The sequence below is a fragment of the Alligator sinensis genome, unplaced genomic scaffold, assembly GCF_000455745.1.
Source record: "Alligator sinensis unplaced genomic scaffold, ASM45574v1 scaffold402_1, whole genome shotgun sequence".
In the NCBI taxonomy this organism is placed as follows: Eukaryota; Metazoa; Chordata; order Crocodylia; family Alligatoridae; genus Alligator; species Alligator sinensis.
In genome coordinates, this window is record NW_005842089.1 from 1,939,863 (window position 1) to 1,964,999 (window position 25,137).

The 25,137-nt window shown below is 41.7% G+C and overlaps 1 protein-coding gene across 2 annotated transcripts in view; it reads right to left on the minus strand.

Annotated features, from left to right (window-relative positions):
- The window catches only part of WIPI2 (WD repeat domain, phosphoinositide interacting 2), a 21,194-nt gene extending 5,911 nt beyond the window's left edge, over positions 1-15,283 (minus strand). The window contains exons 1-7 of one of the 2 annotated variants that reach the window (XM_025204574.1): positions 14,987-15,283; positions 10,372-10,541; positions 8,658-8,754; positions 7,854-7,951; positions 7,277-7,369; positions 6,431-6,501; positions 930-1,037 (exon numbers count right to left, since the gene is read on the minus strand). In XM_025204574.1, the coding sequence (XP_025060359.1) occupies positions 930-1,037; positions 6,431-6,501; positions 7,277-7,369; positions 7,854-7,951; positions 8,658-8,703 (416 nt within the window). In that variant the 5' untranslated portion in view covers positions 8,704-8,754; positions 10,372-10,541; positions 14,987-15,283. The remainder of the gene's footprint in view (positions 1-929; positions 1,038-6,430; positions 6,502-7,276; positions 7,370-7,853; positions 7,952-8,657; positions 8,755-10,371; positions 10,542-14,986) is intronic. The other variant, XM_025204573.1, reaches the window with a different exon arrangement.
- Between the last annotated feature and the right edge of the window lie 9,854 nt (positions 15,284-25,137).

The following is a 25,137-nucleotide window of genomic DNA, read 5'->3' on the forward strand; positions in this document are numbered from 1 at the left end:
GCATGGGTCTGGCTGAGCAGGGAAAGTGGACCCCGGTTCCGGCTGGGCAAGGAATAGCCCTGCTTTCCCCACTCAGTCAGCCCCGGCCCCAGGGATAGGTCTGGCTAAATAGGGAAATCAGAGAGATCACATTGCCCCTTCTCCCACACCATCAAGAGTGGGACAAGGGGTGACGTGTGTTTTGCCCGTTACAACCACACATCACAGCACAACTGATCTGCTTCATTCAGTGACGCCCATTTCTAGCCTTAGTGACTTTAGCCTTAGTGACCTGCAAGTGCTTCACTGCCTTCACTGAAAAGGCAGAATATAAAATTGTAAAACGATTTTTCTGTTTATATATCATTACATAAATGAAAACAAAAACCAAGTTTAAGATGACTGACTACTATAAAGTACTACTTCCCTTCTCAATCAGGTTGTACTCGCTTGTTCATTTGTCACAGTGCCACTCATTTTCTACAGAACCTTCCTGAGAAGGCACAGTAAAACACCCTGAATTTCTAATGGACAGCTCCCCTAAGTTTAGGAATACATGTTCTGTCTGTATCCTGAAACAGCAGACAGGGCATGTCATCCCGTAATACGGTAGAGAGATTTTCGGAAGTTCTATACACTCCCCTTCCCCCATGAAATGTTTTAGAAGCAGTAGCCTCTCTCACCGCTTACTGCATCCAGATGCCAGTGCATGAGGAGGATACGTTTACAGTAAGAGACAAAAACGTGATTACAAACATGTATGGGCCCCACGTTGCTCTCTGTAAATTGGAGTGTTCCTGGGAGAGGAATGTATAGGTTACCTGCTGCGAGCTGAGTCAACCGATTCACAATTCACTGTCTTTAACTTAAATGATTTCAAAAGAAAGGCCCAGGCAAACATACACAAAGTTTTTTTCTTGAACAAAATCTCAAGTATTTTGGAAACCTACTTTTCTTTCACAGTCTCGAGTTTGAAGATATGCACCGTCTCCGTGTTACTTGATGCAGACAAAAACATACCATCCATGCTGAAAGCCAACGAGCAGATGCTCACACACCTAGAAAAGACAGCAAGCGCATTTCTTTGTACTAATGCTGTGCCAACTGGGAAACGGAAGAGTCAACATTAAGTCATATAGCATGAACGACTGTTTAAATCAGCCTACTAGTGCCCCATGCTGGTATCTTTGTATATTAGACACTGCAGGCCCCTTCAGTGGATACATGAGCTGCATTGTGAAGGCCACGAAAAGTTCCAGGAATGTGGCAGAAAGGTGTGGGGGGAACCAGAAACAGCTTCCTTGTTCAGTCTCCAATCAAAGACCACAGGTCACTGTCACAAAGGGAAGATCTCCAAAGGATTTAAAAAACCAGACAGATTACACTGCCCTCAATTTCTCAAAAAGGAAACCTGTTTCTTTAAAAAGCACTCTGAATTTACTGACATCTTTTCCCGCTTTACTTATTAGCATTTGGATACCAACTCAAACATCATTCTAACTCCTTAGCTATTTACCAGAAGCAGGATTCAGACAGCAACAGTCTTCCCATCTTTCTATTAAGAGCAATCAGAACCACATTGCTAAGTACCGCAGAAATGAAGATATTTGTTATTGTAATAGAAATGGCAAAAGATCTGGAGATGTGTGAAAACAGGATACATACTGGCATTATTTTAATGTGTTTTTTTCCATCTTGGAATATGAATGCTCCCCAAATGTGAAAAAGGTGGTTTTAGTGGGTTTATGATCCCAAGAGAAGCCAAGGGATAACTAGATCATGGGGACCAAACATTAGAATAAGTTGGTTTTTTTTTTACACAGCTATTCTAGTGTCAGATATGTAAGATAACTGTGGCTATACAGGGCGCCATAATTGTATTAGGAGTCTTATAGTGGGTGAGCCATCTTAAATATGTACCCATATAAATGCATTTCTAAGGGCAAGAGCAAATACAATACTGAATAGAATGACATGCAGGAAAAGCAAGTTTTGGAAGGATGGAGGCTGAAGCTGCTCTAGGCATCCAGGCTAATATGAAAGAAGGCAAGAATGGGCAATGAACACTAGAGGGAAGTCAGGAGAGAAGTCTGTGCCGTGTCTGGGAAGGGGCTGCTGTAGAAGACACGTAAACAGAAGTGGGGCAATTAGGTCTTTGAAGACAATCTTAAGTGTAATGCCAAAAGGGTGTGTTTGCTGAGAGATTTGGGGCAAGGCTGTGCATGCTGCAATGATCAAGAAGGGAACATTACCAAAACATGGACAAAAGGCTTTGCTGATCGAGAGACAGATGAGAGAACAAATAGCAGAATGGGAAAAAGAGCACACTGTAATAGGGAAGGAAAGAGGAACTAAAGGTCACCAATACTGATGCTGGATGATGGAAGGAATAGGGACATTATCCCTAACAATATATATGCCTCATTTCTGTGGCATTAAGGGCATATACTTTATATAGATATTAGAGGTGCGCTAATATATCGGTTGCATATAGGATCGGCACCGATAAAAGGAAAATTAACATTACCAGCAATCAGCTTTTTTTGGTCGGTGTAGTGGATAATGTTATCAATAAATGCTGCGTGCCTGTGTCACCAGAAATACAGCCAGGCAGCTTGGAGAGCAGCGCTCTGCTGGTAAGTCTGTGGGGGGAAGGGGCGTGGGGCAGGGAATAGGCATGGAAGGGGAGCAGATAGAGGCTCCCCACAGTGAGGGAGGGAGTGGTGCTGGGGCAGGCGTTGCCCAGCCAGTGCAGTGAATGCAACCCGGGGGGCCGAGAGCAGGACAGAGCTCTGGGCAGCTCGCCTGGAGGGTGTGGGGAGGTGGGGCAGCTCCCTGCCACTGCCTGCACCCCCGGGGAAGGCATGGGGGGCACGTGCCCCCAGATTTATGTGCAGGGTCAAGGTGGATGTAGGTGATCTGCTGCGGGCTTGGGGCCAGGGGCTGCAGCAGCCTCTTCCCAATAGGGAGGCTGGGCTAGAGCTGTGCTTGAGGCAGGAGGTGGTGGCGCTGGAAGGGGTGGCTATGGGGTGGGCTATAGCCACCCCAAAATTCCCTGTAGCCACCCCTCCCAGCACTGCCGCCTGCCCTCCGCCCATGCTGCCAGTCTGCGCTCCTGGCCATCTGCATGCTGTGCTGTGGCTGTGCGCATGCACACGGCATTTATCGGCCACATCAGCCAAAAAAACCCGATTGCTGATACTCTCAATTTTCCTTATATCGATGCCAATCCTATATGGGACCGATGTATCTGTGCACGTCTAATATGTATATATAATGTCTGCCTACCTATGTCTATCCATACATACACTTTTTAATCTGCCCTTAATGCCACAGAAATGAGCTTTCACCTAGCCTGGACAGAGCTCTCCATTTTAAATGATACAAGCAAGCCAAAAAAAAAAAAAAAAACGGAAGTGTAAAAATCTTTCTTAGTATGACTGGAATGTAAAATAACCTTCTGATATCTATAACGAGTGCTTTTATAACCATACTCAGCATTACACAAAAATATAGTACTGATGTTGAGGGAGAAGGAAAATCAAAGGCATTCTGAAGGTTTTTGGACTATGTTACTACCTTCAGTGATTGCCTGTATAATTGAAGATTAAATACAAAACCTTGCTCATCCATTCTGCAGGAGACCATTTAAGTGTATAGCCTTGGGACTGAAATTAGGCTATACACTTAGCCAGAGAATGCATTTATCCAAACCTGATGTAAATAAATCAATGCTGCTTGGTACAGCTCTGTTAGTGCTGTGCTACCGGCAGCCCTGACATGCATTGGGTCCCCCTACCCCATTTTCAAGGATTCTAATAGCTGTCCTTTCACAACTGCTTTTGATAGTTATATGAAGTACAATTAGTTAGAATGGACAGTTACAGTTCACATGCAGTGAACCAGAGTACAATTAAGTTACAAAGCACAGAATGGGGCTGAAAAATGCTATCCATTTTATGGGTTATAACCAGAGTTGTTACCATGTAAGCAACTGGGACTGGCACTGTGTAATGTGGTTAAGTAATTATGCATATGCATGTAAGAGGAGTAAACTGAATATACATGGCACTACTAAAGTGCATTTGAATGGGGGTTTTTTGTTTGGTGATGCCACTAAGGTATTTTAATAGTTTTGAGCTAGTGAAACTGGCACGCTGTGTTACAATGTACAGTGCATATATTTGTTATAATAGGTTGGAAAAGTTTGAGGAGGTGGCTCTGCTTCTGGCAGGCTGAAACAGCACAAAGTTTGTCACCTGTACATTCTTACTGGTAAATGTTATTGAATCCAAGTCAAATTTCAATGGAAAATGGCAGTGGGTCAGTAGTGATATTACTAGGTAAAGACATAAAAACTAATTCTGCCTTTTCTAAGGATCAGCTTTGCAATTAAAACCAAATTCCAGCAAGACTTCTGCCAGGATTCATTTGTTAACCCCCACAGGTCTAAGACATACATCCGAGAGACTGCCATCAAAGATATGATCTTTAACCCCTTCACCCCACTTTTCAGAACAAGACCAACTTCCAAGTGGCTAATTTACAACTGTAATTGGAAAGTGTTACCGCCATAGACAGGTGTAGGACCAAGGCACACATATGGCTAAGAATGATTATTGTCCTGACTCTAAAGTTTTAATCGTTTGCTAAAATGTTGAGCTTATACTCAAGTGCCTCCTTATGCTTTGTACACTGGCAATATCAAATTACTGAGAGACGAAATGGTCTTGTTTTGCCTACAGCATTAAATGTACTGAGACAAAGAAAGGAAGTCAGTAGATGCAACTATTGCCCTTCAAAAGGTTGAAGTTTTAAAATTTTGTTTTTAAAAAAGTTAAAGCATCTCATCTTGGGCTCACGTATGACTAACAAAGATGTGAAAAACCAATACAATTTCCCTGAATGCCAACACAGTTTTGGATGCGTTGTAGTGGACTAAAAGTCACTTCTCCTAGCATACATTTCTTTTTAAAGAATATGTTGATCTTCAAAGCTGTTTTACTTCCTACCTTTCCATACTGCCAGTCTGCTGTAGAAGTTCAGGTGGAGGCTGTGAACTTACCAAGAGTCATAACTGGCCTTTGGACTAGCTTTTAAAAGCACATTAAATTAAAAACACAGTGTTTGCTTTGGTCCTTGATTGCTGCTTTGTTATATAAACATGCCTCACTTAAAAAACAGGTCTTATACACTAGAAGAACCAGGCCTTCACAACTTTTTGTGTTGCAAGGCCATTTAAAGTTCTGGTATATCATCAAAAATCTGCAGAGGCAAAACACTCTCATCAAGGACATGCAACTCAATTTGACACTGGGAAATACAGGAAAAACCTTGGGTAGAAGCCATCCTAAAAAAAGAAGAGTCAGGACAGCATTCTCCTTCCCTATAACAAGCAATTTTTTTTGTTATCCAAATCATCCAATCTGACACTAGCCAATAACCACTGACAAATTCAGCAATTAGTGCTAAAAATGATTCTGCAATGCAATAGCTGAATCTTGTTTTAGACAAGTACAGTATTACTGAATCTCTAAAATCCTTCAGCAGTTTACAACAGTCCCCCACACCGCAGAAAATAAGAAAAAATCTTTCATAACACCATCACCACTAGGAGATATGTATGGCTCAATGGGCACATTTATACATGCATTAATGTGCTTTAGTTAATGCACCTTAAATCTAGTACCGCCATTGTGAGGGTGCCTATATGTAAGTGCTGAGGCTGCTTTGACGTGCTGCAATTCTAGCACGTTGGAGCAGACTTGATTAATCGAGTCTGCTGGAGCATGGCAATTACCGTGCTCCAGCAGCCTCTTGCATCTCGTGTATCAGCACCCCCGTGCTTAAAAATGGTGGTGGGGACACTTGAACTAAAGCTCGAACGAGCTTTAATTCAAGCACCTGTGTTGCCGTTTTTAAGTTTGGGGAACCTGATACAGGAGATCTGGCAGTGCTTCAATCAGAGTGGTTCTCGGCGCCACTAATTAAAGCACTGCCCCCTGCCCCCCCAGCCCTGGAGCACATGTAAAATTGCTCTGAGGTACTAGGAAAATATAAATTGGCCTGTCTTAATGCACATTAACTAAACAGCACAGTTTTTAAGTGACGTTTAATGTGCATTAAAATTGGCTAATGTGCGTTAAAGCACATGTGTAGGATGCCCCAGTATGTGCAACATGGTCTGTTACTGCACTGAATTTTTTATGCTAGGAGTATTTCAGAGCATTGCAAAGGAAAGGAACAAGGCTCGAGTCACAGAAAGCCATATTCTCTTTTTGCTTTCTCAAGTTAGTACGTATAAACCTCACCTGTAACTTTATTTCCTGGACCCCTTAAAATCTATTTCAATCACTATATTTCAAGACTACAGGTAAAGCCAAACTACAGAATGCACTGGAAATCTACCGCAAGGAACGAGCTTCAGAGAATGAGCGGTTTTGAACTTCACCTCTTCACTCCCCTTCGGAATTCAAAGATTTTCTGTCCCTCTGGAATGGAAAATACTCGGATCACTGTCCCCTAAAAAGAAAAAAACAAAACAAAACAAACCTCATTCCTCAATTTAAATACCCTCTTTGTGCACTACACAGGGTGGACAATGATCAGAGGACTATTGCCAGCAGCTCAAGCTTTGAGATTCTTTTATCAGAATTTTTGCCACCATAAAACAGTCAGGTTTATCCCACCATGGAGTGTGGGAGCAGCAGAAAGGAGTCCTCTCTCTCTCTCTCAGCATATTTTCTTGCATGTTCACATGCTGACAAAGCTAGGACTACCTCACCTAACCAGGTAGAAAAATGCAATACACTTTAGTTAGATTCTAAAGCACATAATATCCAAATACAAAAGGAGGAAGCTGTGCCAATTGTGCAATTGTCTGCCTGTATCTGGCATAAGGAAATGATTCTTCTCTATTCCATCAGGACGTTTACTGTCTTGTTTCTGTTTTAGGTCACCTTCCTAACGTGGCATTGCTAACCTCTTTAAAAATAAAATGCTGTAGCACTGGTGGAAAATGTTTAAACTATATGTCTTGATTACAATCAATTGGACACAATTTAGTTCTTTAAGAAGCCTCATTATCAAACACTGTTTCACAGGATGCAAACTGTACCCAATAACATTAGCAGTTCTGAATTCAGAGTCTTCATTATACACCAGCCAGCCACTCTTGAGGGGGTAGGGAGAAACAAAAAAACAAAACAAAAAACCAACGGAAGTGCTGATGTGCACACTTAATTAGAATACTTTGAAATAAGGTTTATTCTAAAGGCACAAGCAAATCAAAACTTACTTTTTCTGATGCTGTGGCAAGTTTAGTACCACTTGCATCAAAAGCCAATGCTGCCAAGGGACTATCATGAGCTGGGATCATATTTGCTGCTCTCTGCAAGAATCAGCCAATAAAAGACAGAATTTAGTCTAGTACAGGCAACACCACCCACCCACCCCATATTTACAATTCAATGCTGGACATGGAAGAGCATGCAAGGTAAACAGAGGTGTTTTTTATAAGCAGACTTTAATATCTGCTCTACCTATTGGAAAATACTGAAGTGTACCACTATTGCCTACAAAACATTAGCATACTAACATTTATAAACAGACTGACTGCAGAAGAGTCTTTTCTTTAAAAGAGCATTATGGTATTTAATTATTCTCTCTCTAATTCACAGCCCTACTTACTAATCAGATGTAATATTACGCTCTTACTGTCTGTTATGTCTACTTGCACAAAGAGGCCGACCACAATCAAAACCTCACAGACAGATCTTGGGAAACTGGAGTGCCCACTAGCTCCTTTGAACACACAGAATCCTGTCTCAAGTACATCCTTAGAGGTGGTGGGGCAATTTATTGCATTCTCTCACCAGATTGATGGTATCAAAGACTTGCACTTCTCCGATGGTTGCACTCCCTGGGTAGGCCAGGTAGCAGTTGTCATTGTTTATTGACAACGCACACAAACCTAGGAAAGGGAAGCAAGAAAACAAAGGGGTTAGAGAGCCAGAGGCCAGATTTCCACTACACAGGTTTTTAGTTCTACGTACAAATCAAGCTACGAGGTATTACAAGCTTCCCACCCTCAGAAAGCCTTCACAAAACGGGATAAGGCTACATAATCTTAAAGTCAGATATCAATATATGAACTAGTTATAAAAAAAAGAAAAAAAGCTGTACTGTATGTTAAATTAAAAGCAAAGAAAATAGTTATCTTAAAGGTGCAGCTCCAATGATAAAAAGCTGGAAGTTCATTCTAATATCTGAAGTCTTATCTGACAAGGGCTGTGTACCAGCTTATTCTTAATTTTCCATGGTTAGTTTACAACCATGTTTGAATAATATGCTTAAGAGGCTTTTCACCAATTCAGAAAAATAAGATACTCTGGGGGTAACAAGTAGTTGCATTAAAGGGATGGCAGGAAGTACTCCATTTGTGATTGCTTGAATGCAAAAATCAATCCAAGAAATGGCCCACATTCACTGGGCAACTTGCTACCCTGCAAGAATGAATGTACTTCAAGGTTTGTTAATTATTACCCCCACTGAAAGTGGAGATAAAAAACTTGTGGCTAACGAAAACTACAGTTTCTTATAACACAGTTGCATAAAGACAGATCATACATGTCATTTTAGTTTTAAAAATCAAGGGAGCACCTGAAGAAATAGTTTACCTGCAGGGTTGGGAGGAGTCTCCCTGATTGTGTGCAGTACTTTCATGTCTCGTATGTTGTGTATATAAAGAGACTCTTCCAGACATACTATTAGCCTCTAAAAACAGAGAAAGGAAAAATGAGAGAACAAATGATATTGTAACATATATTTATTTATTTCTCCCTAATTACCATAGCCCAAGTAAGCATGTGAAAAACATCAAGTGCATTTTGAAAACAGGTAAACAATCAGTACCTAATCCAGTGTTAGCTATTTCTAAAATGGGGGAGGGAGCGAGGAGAATTAAGATTCAGCTGAGTCTGTGTTTACAGGAAGTAGACGGGGCAACCCCTAACTGCTAGGTGTTCGACTTCCTTCAACTTCACCACAGGGGACTAATTCAAGAAAGGTCTAGTCTCAGAGGCTGTATAATTTGGTATTTTTTGCTAACCAGAAAGACACACTAATTTATTTAGTTGTGTGTAATAAAGTAGTGAAGGATGCATTTATTTTTTAGTGATGTTACCCAATGTTTGCATATTAACTGGCATTCAATTAAAAACTTGCATATTTTTTTTTATTGACATGATCATAGTCATGTTGGATACACAAGAAAGAGCATCATGTTTTGCATTTAAAACCACACGTGTAAAAGTAACTGCAGTACGTGAACTTTATCGTGTCCTTTAAGATTTTAAAACTAGATCTTGTTTGTCCTCACACCTAATATTTATGCAGTTTGTAGGAGGAAAGCAAGCTTTCTTACTTCGACTCCCAGTTAGTTTCTCAACTTGAAAGAATTAGTTGAATAAACCAAATAAATCTCTCTCTCAACCCAGAGTAGGGGCTACTGCGAGGTTAGAACTTCAGCAAACTGGTTCCAGGAGATTGCTCAGCAATTCCTACCAGTTCAGAGATGCAGATTTCTTTAAGGTTCAGAGAGGTGGCTAGCTTGTGTTGTTTGAAGCCAGGCAGAAGGCAGGGCTCAGTGGCACCTTAAACTTTCATAGGCAACAGCTTACTTCATCAGATACTACAAACAGATTTTCACAGCATCTGAAGAAATACTGTTGCCTATGAAACCTTATGCCTCTCTGAACCAGTTAGTCTCTAAGGATCTGAGTATATATACATCTGGAGCCATTTCCAAAGGGGAATGGTTCCAAAGGACAGCAGCTGGTACACTCTAATTACTGTGTGAAAGAGTTGAGAATAATACGAATATAACAAAACTGCTCCAATTTCAATGCTGTTTCATGCAGCGAAAGATGCATTATAGTAAACACACACCTTAACACAGGTTATTAGTGTCAACTAGGTTTATTTATTTATTTTTTTAAGATTTAGATAAAAATATATTTTTGTATTATTATTCATTTTAGCCATCTTTAACTACGTGCTAGTATATGTGATATATTGTTTAATTAATATAACCCGTAAACTTACAAAACTCACAATTCTACAATATTTTGCATACAGAAAGCAATGAGCTAGGGAATTCCTGTGAAGTTCCTGAAGTTACTGAACAAGATGCCATGGGAGGAATTTTTCCACAACAATATTCACCTTCATCCAAATTTCACAGACATTTGGAAAGTACGTTTTTATACCATTCTAGTGCTGGGACCAGGAAAGTCAGAATGAAGAGTTATTTTTTCTGCTGATACAGAAAGAGTTGATGGAGAAGTGTCCACATTCAAGAGCCATCTTATCAACCCAAATATTACTACTCACCTGTCTATTGAGTTTCACAGCCAGAATTGTGTTGGAATAACTGTAGTTGCAAATCTCAGTCCCTTTCTTGAAGTGGCAGACTTTCAACTTGCGTGGGGCTTTAAGGCTAACTATGGCCACCAAGCTGCTGGAGAACAGCCTCTCCACGATGCACACGTCTTCTGTGTCAGCTGAGGAAATGGAAGAAGCGTCATGTTAAAGCAAAGACGGTCTAAGGAACACAAAAAGACTGAAGCCAATCCTCAAAAATGGGAAGTGGTATACACTCTGGGCTTCTCCATGGAGCTCAGGCCCCACAAATTTGGATTTATAAAGTCCTTTCTTCAAGTGGGTACAGATTTTAGAAGTTTCTAAAAGATAAGCTTTTCAAAAAACAATATTTACTATTTTTCACAGAGATGACAAGCAGACTACCAAACAGAGATATCTACATCTGAGAAAGAAAGATCTTGGATCGTGTGGTATATAGCAAAATAAGCAAGAAACCACCTGGATAAATCTGTTCTTTAAGTCCTCTCCTGTGACTGGCTTTTTGATGACAAGCGATCTGGAGTTTATGCACAGATTTCCATAAAGACAGACAGAGTATTGTGCTCAAAGAAGTTGGCAGGCTGATTGTCCTAAAACTGTTTCGGCCAGAGCCTTATCGCTATTTTATATGCATCGTTTTTCATCTGACAAGTCCATAAAACATTTCATACAGGAATCATTTCACCCTTCACTGAACCGTAGCAACTGCACAAGTAAACAACAACAGTTTCGCACATACAACATGCACACTACAACAAATACACTGAAAATGAATGGGGAATTTGAGCAATCAGCCAACTGAAATACATGCATGACACCGGGGACAGGGTATTGTAGGGGACCCCAGCAAAAGGAAAGCGCCACCACCAGCACAGTGCGGATGAGCATGCTGCGGATGAGCTTGCGGTGGCATTAAGTAAATGCTGACAGAATTCAAGGCCACCAGCACTTCTTAAGATTTTCCTTGGAGGTCTCTCATCCAAAGGGTTTCTAGGCATGATCTCAAAATGGCTTGTAAAAACTGACAAGTGCACAGTTCAAGGTGATACAGGAACATTTTGAGCACGGAGGTAATCCACTGAACCAGATAGCAGCAATTCCTTCTCCCCTGCTGGATCAGTGGCATTTTCTAAGATAGCTGGCTGTATATATGCATTTAATATTAAAGTGGAAAGGAGAAATAAAGCTGTTAAGTCTTGGAAGATAACAGGAGAGTACTTATCAGTTGCCTACAGCAGTTCTAGAGCCGTAAATAAGGATCTGCTAAAAGTCCAGTGTTCCATTATAGATTCAGCCAAGGCAAGTGACTTGTGCCTTCCTGCCTTGATCCATTATCATCACTCTAACATTTTCAAATCAGTATTTGGATCAGTGCAATATTTGATGCTTGCCAAACAGGAGAACTGCCCAAAAGGACTCTTTCTGAAGGCTTCCGATGCATTTGTTGGCCTACTCAAGCAATTGATACTGTTCTCATTAGATAAAACCAGAGGTTCCCTTAGAGACTATTTTTATCTGTCTAACTTGACTCTAGCACATGAATACGCTGCCAATAGCCTACATGAGTTCAGCAGAAGTGAAACTTTTAGCTAGTTCATCTGCCTAATTATTTGGGGGAAAATTGGTTATTTAAGAATTCCATGAATAAAATACATATACTTCCTACCACAAGTAGTAGTCTCAATACCCATGCAGGCGAGAGAAAAGTTTATACCTAGTGCTTTTTGTTATCACGTGCAATTTTAATATGGAAAGATCCTTTATCCATTAGACTTTCAAAAGTGACTTGAACATCTAACGTGGTATTTAACTTATTTACTTCCCTGTAGTGATCCAAATGCGTCTATAGGAAGAAGTGTTTTAGAGCAAACAGTGAAACTGTTTAAAGCAGACTTGCAAAATTCTATTCGATCACTTTTTGAATCAACGTTTTCTCTCTCCTCCAGAAATGGATGAGAGAACAAAAGTGAAAAAAAATCTGAGCTAGTTTAGCCAATAAATTTTAGTTAGGATTTTGCTGAATAATCTAACGGTGACTTTCAAATCTTCTTGATGTCACAAACCGCAGACAGACTGTCAACTATTTTCTGTAAAATGTTAATGTCAATTTAGGTTCCACAAACAAATTAGTAATAATGCATCTAGATTTAAAAATACCGTGGTCACTAATATGAACAAATTTGGCATGCTGGATAGAACAAGTTATACTTGTTAGTCGGTGCTGCTGTGCACTTCTAAAGTTCTTGTGATGAACCTCCGGGTGCTGCAGGTCAGCTATGGGACCTGTCACTCTTCCCACGGTAGAGTTGAAGAGCTTCCAGACTTGGAGGAGCACATGAAGGTTTGGGAGTGGAGTTAAGGATACATAGAAGTAATGTCCATGGTCACAGAAGAACTGGCCAAAATTTCTGGCAGATGGCAGCATGCAACAAGCAGGAGAGAGCTGGTTCACACTAACCAATTCAACACACATCCTCAGAGCTTTAAAAACGTAGAAGGGCTACAGAAATGTTCTTGGTCTCAGAGTAAAGAAATAAGACCAGAGCGAGAAATCTGTGCAGATGGTTATATTTAGAGAAAGAAAGATTTTGAGATGGGCTTTAATGAAGTTAAATGCTTTAAATATTCAGGGTGCACCTTGGTTTCTTTGCCTTCTCTTAGCAAGAACATGCAAGTGATATAATCCCTTCCCGGCTGCCAAGTCACATGTGCTTACTACCAAACATGCATTCAAATCGGTGTCAGGCTGTATGTCTGGCTGACCTGAATTAGCCATATTCTTAGATGCACAAGGTCGGCTGCACAGTACTGAAGTTGTTAACCCCATCCACAGTCCTAATCTTTTATATTCCTTACCTACCCCCTCTTACTCCATGCAAACAAAGAAAATTGGAGATTCTGAACACACACAGAGGAAAAAAATGTTAATAAGATCTATCAACATCTACAAGGCACAGGAACTTCTAAAACAAACACAGTAGAAAAATTTATAAATTATTGTGTAACAATATGAAAAAACAGTTTTGTTAACGGTTTAAGGGACCTCACCAAAAAAAGACAGATAAAAACAAAATGCATAGTAATAAAAAGACAAGGAGCATCCAGCATCTGAGACACAAGCTGGTTAGAACCAGCCAGGACTCTACTCGGCTGTATTTCCATTGCATCTTTAATCCAAGGACATCAAAGCATGTTAGAAACTTTCAGTAAGCCTTACAGCCCCTGCATGGGAGGCAAGTATACTCATTTCACAGAGGGGTAAACAGAACTAAAGGACAGAAGAGTTGTCCGTGAAGTGACAGCACAGGTCAATTGTGGGAACCAGGTATAAAAAATGTTCCACTCCCCCTGTTCAAAGGCCAGACATCTACTGCACCTTGCGAAGTTTGCTCTATTTCACCATCTATTTAGTTTTCAATTTAACTCTACAGTAAAAAATCCACAAAAGATACTAATGCAGAACGACATGAACCAGCAGAGCATGGACAGTCACTGACTGTTTGATGTCGACACCAGCAAATCCACAGTTACTCTTTTGGGTTATTCTGTGCATCGGGGTTTGACGCTCACATATGTGATGTTCAGATAATGTCTGGGCAACACATTTAACCAACCGCCTTCCCTCCTCCCCTGACCCCCCACAATTATTTTACATACCCAATGGAAAGACCTTGATTCTCTCAACTTCGCCACTGCAGAAACTGCATGCCCCATGGGCAGAGGTCAAATCATGCCGACTGGGAGAGCTTGAGAAGCTACCATTTTTTGTGGGGGAGGGTTTAAGGGTGGGGGGGAGGAAGAGGGGACTGGTGCAGATTTTATTGATTTGGACGAAGAAAGCTTAAGTTTAGCAGCAGCAAGGTCTCCAAGTATTCTCTTTTCACAATTTGTTCTGACAGCAAGGACCGAGATACAAATAAAATGCCATGATCCCCTTTATTCTGTAACTCGACTATAACAGTGGTCCCTGTCTTAATAACCAGTAAAAATTCCTATCCTGAGACTTCCTCTATGTTAATCACGTTATGATATGCAACAACCGAGTATAATGGCAGAAAAACAGTAGTTCTTTTGGTGATTATTACTAGACTTTCCCATATGCTACTTATGTTTGCAAAATATTTATATAGTATAACCTCATGAATCCGGTATGCTTGAGACCTAGCACTTGCTGGAAATTTGAACGTTCCAGATTTCTGAAACCAGAGTGGCAGCCAGTCCCAGCGCAGGTGGGGGGAGCAGCAGCAGCAGGCAGCGTGGGCAGCAGTGGCACGGGGCAGTGGATGGGGGGAACGGGGGCGCACCCCCCCCGCCGCGGGCAAGCTTCCCCCTCTGCTGCTCCAGGACAGGCTGTCGCTACTACCTGATTTAGTGTATTTTTTAAAAGTGCCTGATTTTTTAAAATTCTGGAATTTTGATATCCGGATTTATGATGTTATACTGTACTGCAAAACTATGGGCAATAAATGGTTTAATTCATACTTGCAATATTTCATAATGAAGTGTAAATGCAACTCTGGTGATTATTAACCAGGCTTTAAGAAAACAGCGAAACCAAAATAGAAAGAAAGAAAAGTACACTTACTGCATTCATAGATCTGCTCCAATTTGTCCACAGAAGAAAGAGAGAAGAATTTGTAACCTGACTTACTGCCAACAGCTAAGGACCTGTAAAGAAACGCATCAAATTAGCTAGGAAAAGAAATGAAATAACCCATCAATTTTACCTGACCTAGAATAGGGCAAGATTCAAAGCTCAGTAAGAATAGTGGTTAAGAAACCTGACCAAAAATGAATAAACAAAAGGACAACCATGGAGTAATTAGTTTCCTGAACACTGAGCAAGTCAGATAGGACAAAGGCTGTGAAACTAAGTGGTAAACCCTGTTCCACATCTCTGTCAAGCAGTCCACAGTCCATTTAAACCTGCAACCTGAATCACACTAAAGATTTTGTCATCTGGCTCTATACACCAGAATGAAGGTTGGTTAAGCAGTGTATTTCAATATAAAAATACATGACAACATCACCATTAAAAGGTGACCTACAAAGAATGTTCTTTTTTACATTGTACTATTTTGCTCTTCTTAACAATTTGAAAAAAAAATTCCCCCAAATGTTTTCCTGAACAGGTGGAATGCCAACTTCGGTCTTCCCTGGATTTATTGGAGGACTTGCTGGGGTCAGCGTCACATAGGCGTATAGGGGCTGCATTTTGAATCGTTTTCTCAAAACACCTTAATCACTGATGTTAAGCAGTTGTTAACAGACGCAGAACAAAGTTTCAAACAATTGGACAAAGCCCTTTCCCATCACCAACGCTCAATTTTCACTCCTAACTCATACTACCATTTCATTTGGTTTCTAATTAGTCTTCAAAGATAGAAAGGATGTGAATATTTCAACCAAAAAAACCTTTGATTCACCTTTTATATTTTCCTTGTATAGAGTTTTCCCCTTTGTTTCTCACTTTTAAATTAACCAGAGAGAATGAAACTAAACTCATAAAAGTAGTTTTACATAAACACGCAACTAGCTTTGTAGTGTACGTTCATAACCAAATGTATGAACATTTGGAAATTCACTTTGCACACTCTAGCCACCTAAATTATTACATGCCACATGGCCTCTTTCAATTTATATAATCACCTGGGCTTGACAGGCCCAAGGCTGACTATTAGCCAAGGTGCAGAATACCTGTGCTACCACTCTGGACACACACCTCTGATAATAATTCGAGCAAACTGACAATTAACTTACTACTCCTCCTACTCTCATTATACTTTTTTCTTTACTGGCTTCAGAAGTGAACCATTCTCAGTTTCAGGGATCCCAGAAAAGGTTAGATACCAGCTCTGAAACACCAAAATGAGCCATCTTTACTCCTTTCATTTCCCAAGCTATTAAACAGATTTACATCCATCTTTATATAGAATCAGACCAAAAGTTTAAGTGGTACAACTTTAATAAGATGACATAAACTGTATTTCCATTTTAAAAGGATCTAAACCTTTGTTAAACTGGAAGTTGAGAGTTCAGGGAAAGATAGCAGGGTTAGTAACATTGAGAATTAGAAATAATCTTATCAAGTTAGTATGCCTGGTTTAATAAAGGACACTACCATCTTTCCATATGTACAGATGCCCATTAAAAAGGCACTACAGAAGATGGTTGTGTTGCACCAATGTTTCACAGGTCCACAGGACCCCCCCCCCCCCCAAGAATTCCATCTTTGCTGGCATTTGGAGTGGCTGTATTTCCTGATCCTTTAAAGAAGTTTAAAATGCTATAAAACAAACAGAATCATGCGTTTTCACCTTTCCAGCCAATACCAGTTTGAAGAGAGGGGTTGTAGCTAAAGTAGCTCCTACTGAAAGCTTGTGGATAGGCACACAATGGTAGGAAGAATAAATCACCAAAATTAGAGATGGAAAAGCAAGCCACAGAATTCTCTCCCCAGTCAACAGATGAGCACCTAGGGCAGCTGATTTCTATTATTGCTTTCTGTTTTCACACCCAGCAAGGGGAAAAGAAAGTTCATTAAGTGCTTCTCCACACAAAAGATTTAAGTATTCACAGCAGGGTGTCCACATATTCAGCAAAACTCACTTGGTTTTAACAGGAGATCTGCAGAGGGGTCAGCACTTGGCACATGTCCCCATATTCTTCACTACAATTTAGGAAGAACTTAGAGGGTTTCAATTTAATTTGTCTTGCTTTAATTTGTCTCCCTGGGGAGAATTTACCCCCAAATTCAAACCAGTTGGAGGCATAGTGCTGAGACAACTCCAGCAGGCAGCATTGCTTTTAATAAATGGGTTAGTTAAAACTGTTTTCCTACTGCAGTGGCTCTCAACTCGGGTGCTGTTAAACTCCTCAGGGTACTGTCGCTGTTGTGGCCAGATAAAAAGTGTCCCATGTGCATGGCTGTGGGACACGTGCACACTCCTCCTGCATTAGGACTCCCTAGTAAGCCCAAAGCAGGCTGGAGAGGTTGGCCGTGGCTGCAGCCCTTCCTGGTCTAACCCTGAATGGTGTCCTCCAGAAACAGAGGCATGTGTGACAGGCAGAAATGCCTTGCCAGCCTCTGTTTCTTGGAGGAGCATGGGAAGGCCAGACCACCAAAGGCTGCAGCACTAGGGAGCTCCCATGCCTGCCTGAGGCTCCTTGGAAAACCCTAACGGAGTAGGAATGCATGCACGTAGGGCTTCGCTGGCCACAGCAGCATCCCAGTTGAGAATCACTGCTGCAGACAGGTCTGGTGGGCAGAGCTTCTGCTGTTCCTCTGCAGGACCTTTCCAGTCTAACAAACCTCACTGGTAACATTTAATATTGTTCTACCTGTTATTTTGCATTCTTCTATCCTATTCCTACTCCTCATTATAACCCCCGAAGGCCGTCTTAAACCAACTGTCACCCCTCATTTGTCTTTACACCCTTTCTATTCTTGTAGGTGGTTGACAGAGTCTTCTGCAGCGCTGCGTTAAGTATTGCCCGTTTTGTTTTCCTAGTCTTTCCACAAGCTCCTGGAACATTTGTCTCAGCGGTTTTCATGGCACTAGAGAGCTCAGCGCTGACCCAGCGTTCTTAAACACTTTGGGCCCCATCCAATGCAATATCCTACAAGACAAGCACTTGAAAAAAGTGTTTCGGCACATCATCTATCTTTACAGATTGTTATACGGAAGACAATTGGATGCCTCTGTCACTGCCACTTAGAAAAATCCACTTCCACAGACGGCACAAAAATATGTAACCTGAAATTGTTTTCTAGAGCCGTATCAATGCAATCCTGTCTTTCTCAAGAAGGCTGAACAGGACTCCCTTACAAGACCATGTTCATTGGCTGGAGAGGTTGCTCTCGAATCATCCCAGGCACCCTTAAGCCTGTCCCTTCATACAACCTGCTTTGGTTCTGTAGAGCACCGAACCCGTGGAATCAGAGCCTGACTCCAGCCATCAAATCCAGGTTGTCCAAGTGTCAGTGCAAAGCATTAAGTGATTGGGCCCAAAGGTATTTCCTTCTTATATTGAAGAAAGTCTCTGAGAAATTCCTTCTAGCTAAATGAGTTGGCAGGAGGATATAAGGTCATTATCACATCAGTTTGGCACTTCAGCCCCATACACTTTTTAGCAATACCTACTAGTCTACCAGGTAAGTTACTTGGTAACCTGCCTCAACCTACCCAGTCAACATAACAGTGGTTCTCAACCAGGGGTGCTACACCATAACGGTGTTTCAGTGTGGGAGTGCCCCAAACCCCAAAAGGTTGAGAACCGCTGGCCTAATGCTACAGCCACATCTACTGCTCCAACCTGTTTCAAAACTTTACATTTTGAGGGGGAAAAAAAGACATCCTTAGTGTTGAAAGGCTTAAAATTAATGAAAAGCTAGTGCAACGGCAGCATTCGAACAGCCAGGACATGGAAGTTTATCAGCTAACTGTAGAAGGCACTTCAAACAAACTGTTTAAAATCATGTTAACATACATTTAGTTTCAGTTGCTAACGAACATTTTACACAGCCCTCTGGGATCTCTCTCTGCCCTTCAATTATAGTGAGAGCAAACAATACAGTTTCCAAAACATTTGGAAGAACCTCCAGTAAAACCATGGTCTCGTGGTAGTTATATAGGATTAAGCAGCAAAATCAAAGACCACCACAAACAGAAATCCTTTGAGATCCTCACAATGTATGAAAAAAGCAGCAAAAGGAGGGTATGTTTACAGATCACTTTTAATATATAATGGCAAGTTGTGTAGTCAAACTTGTGACTGTAACAAAAATTCATTTCTAGGTGCCCTGTCCAAGCAAATACTTGCAGAATGGCCAGATTTGTGCACACACCACAGTGATAATTTCCCTACTGGAGAGCTGCAGTGTTATATGAAGCACCAGGATGGAGACAGTTAAGGCAGCAAAATCTATCTTCAGAACTCAAAGCAGAGGACCATCTCTTCTAGACAGGATTTCAGAAGTACCCACTTCCACTTCTTACCACACTGAGACACTCGAGAAACTCATTCTCTGGTGTCTCCTCCTGAAGACACTGCAGGAGTACAATGGACTGCAAAAATACTGGTTCTCCCAGTTTTCCTCTGGCCTCAAGACATCTTGGACTGGAAGGAAAATTGGAACTTGGAGAACAAAAAAGAGGAAAACCAACTGAACCCGGGGAATAAAGAAAAAAATGCAAATATTGAGGATTCCCCAACAGGTACAGGTATAGAAAAAAAAGACGAGACCCACATGTGGAACAGCAAGGGTAGTATTGGACAACTTTGGTTTATATGTTGAGCATCAGCTAGCCTGGACATGCCATAATGTCAAAAATAGAAACTTTTCCTGAGAATATAAAATCCTAGGGAGTTAAGACAAAAAAAGACAAAGCTAACACATCAGTAGACGAGGTTAGACTTACAGGCTCATGTGATTCAGTACAGTAATGAGCTCAGAGACAAAGATGCTTTTGATGGTGCCCATCAGCATTAGTATAGTTAAGGTTATAACAACATTTTCATTACAAACACTTAGACTATTTTTTCATATAAAAAGAAAAAAAAAAAAAATCAACCCCAGATAAAGACTGGCATCACCATCTTGGTTCAAGTGGAAGGGGTTGCATTTAAAAAAAACAAAAAACCCCAAGAAATGTAATTAAGATGAAGCATTTTAGAGATGAGTTTTGTGTTATTATTCCACAACGAGTTTTCTTTTGGAAAACAAAAAATGTTGGCAGTCTAATGCAAACTCATACTGCTTTCTAGTACGGATCTGAATTGGTAGACCCCACATTTTAAATTACTGCAAAGAACTTCCAGAAATCTTCATCCAATGCTGTCACCATATGTACAGAACACTATATAAATTACACTTAAAGCAGAAGATTACATAAATTACAGGCTGTTCGTTAAGATCAGGCTCATCAATATTTATATAAAATCCACCCCATGGACGCTCAACTAAACTTCAAACCACAAACTGAAATGTGCATTACATTTATCTTCCCAAGCCCAAGCACAAACAGCATCCTAGCTTAGTTTTATGTTCCTTACTGAACGAGTTAGTCTATAAGGTGCCACAATGCTTTGCCTTCTACCCACCATCAGACTAATACAGCCAGCTTCCGCTTTGACCTTAGAGAGTTAAGGTACGTTTCATATTTTGGAGTAGATTTAGTTAGCACTCAGACTGACTACAAGCTTCTAACAGGCAGTTGTGCCGGTGTACTTGAATCTGATCTGCATCTCTCCCCAAGCTCTCCCAGTTTTAGGCCTACCCGATTCAGAGAATGCCAGTCATGCTGAATTGTGCAATGGCTGACTTACAAAGAAGGACACGTTCTACACCCAAACAGGCCAGAGGTCTCTTAAGAACTTATCGCCTTCATATTTTCACTCAAAAGAAAGTATGAAGTGGAATTGGTACTATACAGAAGTTGAAAGTAAAGTCTATAACAATGCAGCTGTCGTCTATTTTCTAATTCTGTCAGTCAATCACTTTTCCCAATTGATTTTAATTCACCTTAAAACAGTATTGTGAATTCCACTAACTGAGAAAGGGAGGTATAAACACAGCTTGCCTTTCATTTATTGACTGAAGTGATCCACATTTGTTCGCCATGTACATCTTGAAACAGACTTCATTTCCTTTTCATTTTAAGTTGAAAATAAGCACTCAGTGCTTGAAAAAAGGTCTGGATGAGGTTCAGGCAGACAAAATGTAACTCATTTCTAAGGAGAGCTCTTCTTCGCTCTCTTTACCGACCTTGTGGATTGAGTTTTCCGTTGAAATTTGGAAGTGAAGAATCTTCACTTCTTGTGTTTGTATTCAAACGCTAAACTACAAGTTAACTAAGTAGTGCAATAACACGTCCAATCCTTTCATTTCATTTTAAATGAAATGAATACTTTTACTTAATATTTAGCTGTGGAATTCAGAAAACATCTAGATTAACGAGGTCACATACGATGCGCTGGGTCAGTATTTCAGACGGGAATTATTCTTATTAAAGAGGCCTTTAAGATCTGCTACTTTGCCTCAATATGAGCAAAACTTAACCAGTTAATTTTATGGAACTTCCATATAGAAATTTGGATATCTGAAAATCTGCAGAAGGGGACAGCAGACATGGATTCAGGGCTCTAAAACTATGAATTATGAAGATTAGCTGATAGATTAATTCTAGAACTGCTTGAAAAAATAAGACTATGTCATCGCCCCATCTAATTTCCACCCCAACAACTTTTGGGATTGTTTTTAAAACCTACCCACACAATGGAAGTTCAGTTGTTACAAGCACTGCCAAAATCACCTAGAGCAATAAGCAATCTCCATGAATTCAAGAGAAAGATAGACATTTTAAAGGGGGGGGGGGAAGTGTCGAGGCACAGACTGGAGATTAAAAGACCTCTCATCTTGAAAAATTCAGAGACCCCAGGTTTCCCTGTTACTAGTTCCCTTAGGAAGAAAAGGAGTTGGCTAAATAAAGATTTCCATGCAAAATAATATTTGCTAAAGAAAGTAGATTAATATTTCAAGTGCAGCTACACAGTTAAATGCAGTGAAGAGAGGGTTTTACCATACTGCTATATTTGTTTCCTTCCCTTGCATGTCACAACTCTAATCAAATCCATAAATCCTATCCTGCAAGCCCAATTATTGTGAAACAGGAAGAATTTTCTTTTGAATGCGAAATGATATGGTTTAAAAAAAAAACCAAAAAAACGTTACTCAGATGGCATTTTAGAAATACTGGTTACTTTACGGAGGTGGAAAGAGAAAAAAGTTTTTAGGCTGGACAGGAAAAATTTAACTTCACAAAAGTTATATATTAGCCCTTTAAAACTTCATAAAAAGAGGCGAAGGCATTTCTAATTATTTCTACCATGACCTGCTTTAGCCTGATAAGGAGAAATGTTCATCTCATATGCACTAATGTAGTGGGGGCCAACCTTTTTGGTAGGCATGCTGCACCTTCCCCGACTGCCACTCATCTGCTTCCTCTATCTTATCTGCTGCTCTGTTTTCTGCCACTGTGCTCCCTGATCTGCCGTGTGCCCCATGCGTGCTGCCCGTGGCACTTTTACCACGCATGCCACAGGTTGCCAACCCTGATCTGCTGTAGGCCAAATTCTAAAGGTAATCAACAGGATGTCCTGAAAGGAGCTGTAAAGACATTTTGATGTGAATCAACACACTACGGAGATTATGAGTGATTTACAATAGTAATATAGTGAAAGGAAAAATAGTCTGAAGCAAATTGTAACTACACACACTTTAAATCCTATGTTCCAAGTCTATTCCCCCCCAACACTATTTTAATGCCAGAGCAGCAGTCGGACTCCATTATTCCCTTCTCTCTCTGAGGATTCTGATGCGATTTCTAGGCAGACAAGATTCCTTGGGTGAATTTGATACCTTTTATTAGACCAACCCAAATAGTTGGAGAAAAGTTATTAAGCAAGCTTTCAGGTTCAAAAACCCTTCGTCAGGCTAAGGAAGTTTCAGCAGTTGGTGTGTGCTCTTCCTGGATGTGATTTCTATTCACTTTTAGACACCACTTTTCTTATTAAATCTTGCTGGGCTTTCCATGATCAGGGATGCAAACCAAAAGCAAAGAAACAGACCGAAGGATATTACATAGAAAAAAAGAGGCTTGATCTCTTGCTGTTCATTTACAGAAGACCCATCAAGGAACAAGGCATTACAAACAACTGGATTACATATCATACCCCATCATTTCCTCTTACTCACTTCCTACCCAAGATGGAACTCCTCCATTCACAACCCAAGATTTCCTTCTAGTTAATCAGCCTGCCCAGTCATTCTCATCTCAACCATTTACAACAGCCAATTCCCTTTTAAATGATCGATAATATGACCTTTCCATGCCCCCCACCTCCATTACCTTACTTCAAACTAGAAGTATTTCTCTCCAAAATGCTCCTCTTAAGGATTTACATTCCCCCTTGCAAAGGTGAGTGTAAGGTGCTCCATCTGGGGGCAAACAACCCTCAACATACATACAGGCTCAGCGGCGACAGCTTGACTTGCACCATGGCTGAAAGGGACCTAGGGGTAATGATTGAACATGGCATGAATACTACCCGTCAGTGCGAGGCGGTGGTCACCAGGGCAAACCACACGCTGGCATGCATCAACCGATGCCTCTCGTGTAAAACTAAGAAAGTGATACACTGGTGAGACCACAGCTGGAGTACCGCACCCAGTTCTGGGTGCCGCACTTCAGTAAGGACGTGGAAAAACTTGAGAGATTCCCGAGAAGAGCCACCCGTATAATCAGGGACTTGCAAGGCAAGCCATACGAGGAAAGGCTGAGGGACCTGGGCCTCTTTCGCCTAAAGAAGAGAAGGTTGAGCAGGGACTTGATAGCTGCTTACCGCTATGTCAGAGGAGTGCATCAGGAGCTCGGTGAACGACTGTTCACTAGAGCACCAGGACTTTACAGTCAGGGCTGCCAGGCTCTGGAATGGGCTCCCAAGGGAGGTGGTGCTCTCCCCTACCTTGGGGGTCTTCAAGAGGAGGCTGGACAGATATTTGGCTGGGGTGATATGATCCCGGCACCCGTTCCTGCCCAGGGCAGGGCAGGGGGTCGGACCCGATGATCTGTTTAGGTCCCTTCCGACCCTAAGTGCTATGATACCAATGGATACAAACTCCTGGAAGGCCGCTTCAGACTTAATACCAGGACTCCTAACTCCTTCACAGTCAGGGTGTCCAGACTGTGGAACAAACTCCCTTCAGAGGTAGTGCGATCACCTACCCTGGAGGTTTTCAAGAGACCGGACAGTCACCTCGCTGGGGTCACTTAACCCCAGGTGTCTTCCTGCCTAGGCTGGACCCGATGATCTACAAGATCCCTTCCAGCCCCTGACATTTATGAATCTATGAATCTTTCACAAGTAACGGAGAACAAGGCACAGGCACCAAGCTGCTCTATCAATGCTTCGCAACCAGCGCACCATGGCGCTCTGGGTCACCGTGAGATCTTTACAGGGGTGCCACGGTGGCATGGCAGGATTCACAAGATAAACCCAGAGATTTCAGAGAGGAATCTGGATCCTGATCTGCCGGGGAGGTCTCCGAGAGCTTTGCAACAGGAGAACAGCTCTGGCACGCTTTTGTACTCCAGAGACGAGTGAAAATAAGAGCAGCGAGTCTCAAAACCCCGAGCAGCGCCGTGCTGGAGCCTCGTCCTCTCCAACAGCAAAAGGGGCAGCAGGAAGGAGCGGTTTCAACAACAGCTGCTCTACGGAGGGGCTTGCAGACGAGGAGAGGTTTAGACAAGAGACGCGAGAAGGGCTGACGAGCTACTAAACGGCCGAGAAAAAAAGTCAACGGGGATTTATGAACTGCTCTCTCACGGGACAAGAACCAGGGGTCATGAACTGCAGCGAGGAGCAGGCAGCTAGCTGAAAACCAACAACAGGAAGCGTGTTTTTCACACGTGGGGTCACAAAAGAGCGGAAATTGCTGCCGCCACCGCGTGCGGACGAGCCCACGGCTGAGTGTGGCTCCCGAAAGGCACCGGAGAAAAGCGGGGCCGAATCAACCCCCCCAGATCTGGAAAGCTGGAGGCTGCAAGCCGGAGAGGGACGGGGTCAGACCCATTCCCTTGCGCCTTCCTGCTCCCCTCGCCCTCCCCCAGCCTCAGTTTCCCCACCTGGGAAAGGGGCTGGGGAGCCTGGGCCCACCCTGGGGGGGAGGGGACC